The 6,000-nt window shown below is 48.0% G+C and overlaps 1 protein-coding gene across 1 annotated transcript in view; it reads right to left on the bottom strand.

The window, feature by feature from the left end:
* Positions 1-605: 605 nt before the first annotated feature.
* SSU72 (SSU72 homolog, RNA polymerase II CTD phosphatase) overlaps positions 606-6,000 on the bottom strand; it is a 41,164-nt gene continuing 35,769 nt past the window's right edge. The window contains exons 4-5 of the mRNA XM_048518950.1: positions 3,867-3,985; positions 606-1,302 (exon numbers count right to left, since the gene is read on the bottom strand). Coding sequence (XP_048374907.1) covers positions 1,201-1,302; positions 3,867-3,985 — 221 coding nt within the window. The 3' untranslated portion in view covers positions 606-1,200. The remainder of the gene's footprint in view (positions 1,303-3,866; positions 3,986-6,000) is intronic.

Below are 6,000 nucleotides of genomic sequence, written 5' to 3'. Positions count from 1 at the left end.
GAGTTGGCAAAGTGTGCAGAAATTCCTATCCTCTCTGCAGAATGGGGACTCATTTTGCCAATTTCACGTTCTCTGTTTCACTAGCAGTATTTTGAATTGGATCACGTATAGCACGAACAGAGAAATATTCCCAGAAGCGAGCTCTCCGTTTCCCCCCTCTGCTGTGCCCCCTGAAATAGCACCCCCCCCCATCATACAAACATTTAGTAGAGTGGGTGGGGTCAAATAGAATCAGCAAGGAATGGGGAGAATTGGGAGAGACAGCCCTCTTGGCTGTTCTGGGTTTTCCAGGCTGCGTGGCTGTGGTCTGGTAGTTTTTGCTCCTAATGTTTCGGCCACATCGGTGGCAGGTAACTTCAGAGGCAGGTCACAAGATGTATTTCTCTCCATGGCACCATTGCAACATTTTAAAATCCTCTTAAAATGGCGGCAACGTCACATGGCAATCACGAGGAGACCGTCACACTGGATTTCATTGGGATCCAGGTCAGCAGAGGGAAATGCTGATATTCTAACAGATCCAGTCCAACAGGGGTTGATTTCACTGTCCATAACCCTCATGCAAGCCCTCCCTGCAATAAACCTGACGAACAACAGGGCAGAAATAGAGCGGTTTGGATTTATTGGAGACTTCCAATATCATTCTTAATAATATACAGATATTTATCCCAGTCATACTTTATATATCCCAGACATTCAGCCCCTTCTATTAAAATAAAAAAGGTATTCCCATCCTCCTCCACAAAATAAACCTCCAAAACAACTAAAATAAAACCTTTTTAAGCTGGAAAATACAAACAAGACCATTCTGGAAATATTATCTTTATCCTTAAAACCCTCCTTGTAACTGTTAAAAGTAGGATATTGAAGGGAAGAGGAGAGATGGCGAAAAGGCTTTTCAAAAATCTTGATTTTTTTAATCTCTCTTAAATAAAGCAGCTTTTACGTTTATAATAATTTCCTTTGTTTTCATACACATAGTTCGTCTTTGGTGTTTCAACATCGAAACACCCAAAAAAAGTTTAAAAAAAAACACCAAGGAAGGAAGAAAAAAAAAGAATTTAAACAGCAACTGTGAGAAAATGTAGGTCGTAAAGTCACTCTCCGAGGAGAAGGGCGAAAGTCCAGTCGATTGAGAACATGACTTCATGCTTCTTTTGTCTGCAATAGTAAGGCCTAGAGGAGGAGACAGACGTGCTTTCAATAAAAGCAGACCGTGTGCAGAAAAGTCCGTCCACTTTTCTCTTCGAATTCTTGTAACAACTCGTCTATTTCATTTTCCATGTCTTCCGTGTGCTGTATCTGGAGGGGGAAGAAAGGAAAAGGGGCAATTTACTCCACCAAATCTATTTCTGCCAACTTTTTGAAAACCTGAACAGAAAGAAAAAAACACGGCAGGTTTTTCTTCCCCAACCTTGTCCACTACAAGAGCTTCGTTTGGGTGAGATCATCTATTTGATTAATTAATTTGGACCCTTTACTTGGAGGAGGAGGAAGAAGAGGAAGAGTTTGGAATTATATCCCCCCTTTCTTGCCTGTAAGAAGACTCAATGGGGTCAACTTTCTTGCCTGTAAGGAGACTCAATTTATGATCTCCTCCCCCCCCCCCCAATAACAAACACCCTGTGAGGTGGGTGGGGCTGAGAGAGCTCCGAAGAACTGTGACTAGTCCAAGGTCGCCCAGCTGGCATGTGTTGGGAGTGCACAAGCTAATCCGGTTCACCAGATAAGCCTCCGCAGCTCAAGTGGCAGAGCGGGGCATCAAACCCAGTTCTCCAGATTAGAGTGCACCTGCTCTTCACCACTACACCACACTGGTGAGAAAAGAAAAGGATCAGAGACATGGTGATGCGGAGGCGAAAGCTACGCGAGCCAAGAGAAAGCACCAAGAACCCCGGTACTGGCCCGAGGTACTGGGTTCCTTCACATGGGATGTAACTTGGATGAAGATACTCTTAAGATTCTAAAAGAGGCAGAATTGAGTCTTAATGAGCTAAATTCCAGATCAAGGTGTAGAGCTCTGAATAGTCAGCCTTTGAATTCTGCAGTGTGAACTGTTATTTGTTCATGAAGCTTATTTGCATGTATTTTCAAACGCGGTATTCTGTTGCTACAGAAAATAGGGACATGGAAAGTTATAGAAGCCCTGAGTCTAAAGTCTTAAAAGTTTCCTTTTCTGGAACCCATGGCACACAGCGGCTTTCCCCGTATTTCAAGCGCTCAATTGTGCGGATTGGGAACTTGCTTTAGGCGAGCCAAAACACCTAGAATGCGAAATTCTCACTGGAAATTGTGGAACAAAGAACGCAATAGGGCAGCGATTGCTTTAAAAAAAATGAGTTTAAAGAACGTCTGTTGTTTTTCCAGCTGGTTCATTCAAAATGTAAGCAGAGTGACCTCGTTTTGGCAGGCCAGAGCCCTCCGGAGAGAAAGGTTCTATTCCCAGGTTTGCTCCAGGTTTCTTGACCCACTTACAAACACAGCCGGTCCCCATTTCTTCATGTAGCAAAGACGACAGACGCTCACTGTGCTTAATATTTGATTGTTGATGCCCTCTCCTAGTGGGCTTGCCAAGCAGTTTGGACATGTGCAGCCAAAGCTGATATTGTGTTTCGTACACACATGCCATGACACACACACACCACAGGAAGAGCATTGTAGGTTGGGAAACCACACGTCAAAGGAACGGTGTGTATCCCCAAATCCCTCTGTTCAGAAGAACCGGTCAAGATGTTACACGAATGCTGGTTGTGTTTGCCTTCAATGTGGGTGGAAAATGCCGTCAAATCAGAGCCAACTTATAGTGACCCTGAAGGTTTTTCAAGGCAAGAGACGGACAGAGGTGGTTTGCCGTTGCCTGCTTCTGCACAGTAACCCTGGACTTCCTCAGTAGTGTCCTATCCAAGCACTAACCAGGGTTCACCCTGCTTACCTTCTGAGCTCTGATGAGATACAGCTCAGTCAAGGCCTGGATGGGAAGAAGTTTGGATTTATACCCCACCTTTCTCTCCTGTAAGGAGACTCAAGGTGGCTTACAAGCTCCTTTCCCTTCCTCTCCCCACAACCGACACCTTGTGAGGTAGGCAGGGCTGAGAGAGTTTCAAAGAACTGTGACTAGCCCAGGGTCATCCAGCAGGAATGTAGGAGTGCAGAAACACATCTGGTTCACCAGGTAAGCCTCTGCCACTCAGGTGGAGGAGTGGGGAATCAAACCCGGTTCTCCAGATTAAAGTCCACCTGCTCTTAACCACTACAGTGTACACCATGCTGGCTGTCGCTTTGAGAGAAACTCTGAAAGCTTCACACTAACACAAGATCATTGAAGCAGATGGTGGGGGAAGATGAAACACATACGCCTGAACCAAAGAAGACCATCAGCCTTCATGGGGCCCCTGCAAGCTTCTCAGGAGCACTTGGCTGCACATTTTGGGAAACTGGCTGCCGGACTACAGTGTTCGTTGGATTGGCCCAGCAAACCACACACTGGGAAAGCTTGCACATGTGCGCTAACAAGAACAGGCGTGTGATCTGGCTTTCCAAACCAGAGGCTGGGGGGCAGAAGAGGCGGGGAGGATCACCACCTTACAATGCTCTGTTTGGGAGTTCCTTTGGGCAACCCGAGCAGCTGTAGTTCAAATTTTCTGGTCTGATTTTGCAAGTCTGTTAAGTTCTCTCAGTTCTCGAAGGCAGCATATCTGTGAACAGCGTGCCGAGTAAAGGCACAGGAAAGCCGCCACCTTCACGCCCTGCTTCCTGGGAACAGGACACCAGACCAGAGGACCCCTCGATTTGATCCCCAGTTGGGGTCTGGAGTTTTGCTTGTTTTGGCACACGAAAACGCCCCGAATGGCAACTTTGATACTTACACACTGACAGAGCTCGCAGATAAGAAAAGCCCCCAACGTTGCCTCTTCGTGATTATCCTGAATGTCCACGTTTATCACGTGTACGGGCTGACACGTCTCCTGTTCTCTAGAATTTAAATCTGAAACGGACACAAAGGGACACAAACAAGGCCATGAAGGTGACGTGAGATAAACACATTCTCTCCTGTGAAGGAAAACCCTCACCAGACTCGCCCTTCTGAGCTTTAAAATGAAATCCTGAGTTCTTCAGTTTGTGCACCTGATGAACTGCAGCACGGTTATGCAACCTGGACTGCAGACCCAGGGAGATTCGCTTCCTCCCCAGGTCAAGGTGGTAGAATTTAGACACCCACGTTGGACCGTGGCAGCTGAGCTACTCACAAGGAACAGCCACGAAGGGCATCTTGCCAGCACCTTACACCGGACTCCATTTTTGGTATGAAGACCTGCCCAAGTTATCTTTTGCACATACTTCTTTCCCAGTGGTGAAGCACAAAACAGAACCTTTCTTCTTTACAGTCCAAGGAAGGGTTGTGACAACAGAATCATGTCTCTTTCTGTTACAACGGCCTCCCTGTCGACCTCCCTGGCTAGGGAAGATTGCCTAGAGACCACCCTGCAGAGCAAAAGCCGTTCCCCTTAAGAGGAACTGTACCTGAGGCCCAATAGCAGAACCTACATCAGCAGAACCCAGATTTGGGAGCTCTTGTCTGACTGCTCCGGCTCAAATGCTTTCTTGTTCTAAATCGCTCGGGTTTTTTTTTTAATAAGTCGGCCGCCAAATAAACCTGCGATGGGTCGATTTGACACGATGGCGCGTCTTGAGAAAATATTGTTCCACGCGTAAGGTGAGAGCATCTAAGCAGATTGTGGAACGGTGCAGACAGCCAACAAAGCAACATGGACTCTGCGCAGCCTCAGGTGCAGCTTCTCCAACGTTAACGGCCCTAGTTTCTTGCATCCTCTCTACTGGAGCCAGGCCAAACAAAGTGAGCCAGGCGGGCCGGCTTAAAAATCTCATCATCTGTTCCTAGCAGGAGCTGTCAGCGGGGTTTCGCGCTCTCTCTTGTGCTATTTATGCGAAGAACCGCATAACAGAGTGGGGGGGGGGGGAGGAGAAGGGGAAAGAAAGGTGGAAATCAGCATAGATGGACTGCCCTTCCCACCCGCTATAAAATAAGTGGCTACGCATAAGCACGCTTCTCCAGGAGCGGCCGCTGCCGAATCGAGTGGCAATTTCATTCATCTCTCGGCGAGGTGGCTTATTAAAGCCACCGGAGAAAGTTCTGAACCACTTCCCTTTAATGCACTCCGGGCTCTGCAGCAGTCGAGTGGACGGCCCCCGAGCGAGGGCACGGCGCTCAGCCTAGCCAGTGAGGGACACCCCCCCCCCTTTCCTCAGTCCCTGGTCATTTTTTATTTATAAGATGCCAGCTTCGCTCGGCTGCTTTCTAATTTGCAGAAGATCCGCCACGTTGCAGCAGGAGACGATGCGCAGCCGGGCGCCGAAGACAAGAGTGGCAGCCCTGCCAACGTGGCAAGAGGCTGCTTAACTTTGCTTTAATTGCACAGGATTTGTTTGACTGCCTGGTTTTTTACAGGGAGGGAAGAGAACAAAGGCAGTTGTTGGTTTAGTTCAAGTCGCTTCCTATGCAGCCATTTACACATCTTCGCTTCTGCCAAAGGGCGGGCAGGGCGCTTTTACACACCCAAAAGACCTACTGGGTTCTGTCCCATCCTTCCTACTCCATTTGCCCCTGCACACCCTGATAAAGGAACCGGTTGTTTGAATGCCTGTGGTTTGAATACTGGAGCCGAGAGGGGGAAAATGTCCCCATCCTATTCTACTATGAAGCTTGCTGGGCCAGTCCCCTACCTCAGCTTAGCCTACATCACAGGGTTGTTGAGAGGCACCGCCTGAACTGTATAACACCTGCATGCTGAAGGTGGCAGGAGTGCATGTCTGAGGGCAGGAGTGAAAAATATGGAAGTGCACCATATCCGCTCCAGTGGCTACGGGTCCTGTGTTAACAGGGACGAGGCTGTAAGCACTGACTGTCCTTCTATCAACCTTAACAGGAGGATGGGTATTGACGGGGTCTGCTCTGTGCTGTCACGTTGACTGTGGAGCAGC

The sequence above is a fragment of the Sphaerodactylus townsendi genome, linkage group LG16, assembly GCF_021028975.2.
Source record: "Sphaerodactylus townsendi isolate TG3544 linkage group LG16, MPM_Stown_v2.3, whole genome shotgun sequence".
In the NCBI taxonomy this organism is placed as follows: Eukaryota; Metazoa; Chordata; class Lepidosauria; order Squamata; family Sphaerodactylidae; genus Sphaerodactylus; species Sphaerodactylus townsendi.
The sequence above is the reverse complement of the archived record's forward strand: the minus strand, read 5'-3'. Positions and strand labels throughout refer to the sequence as shown.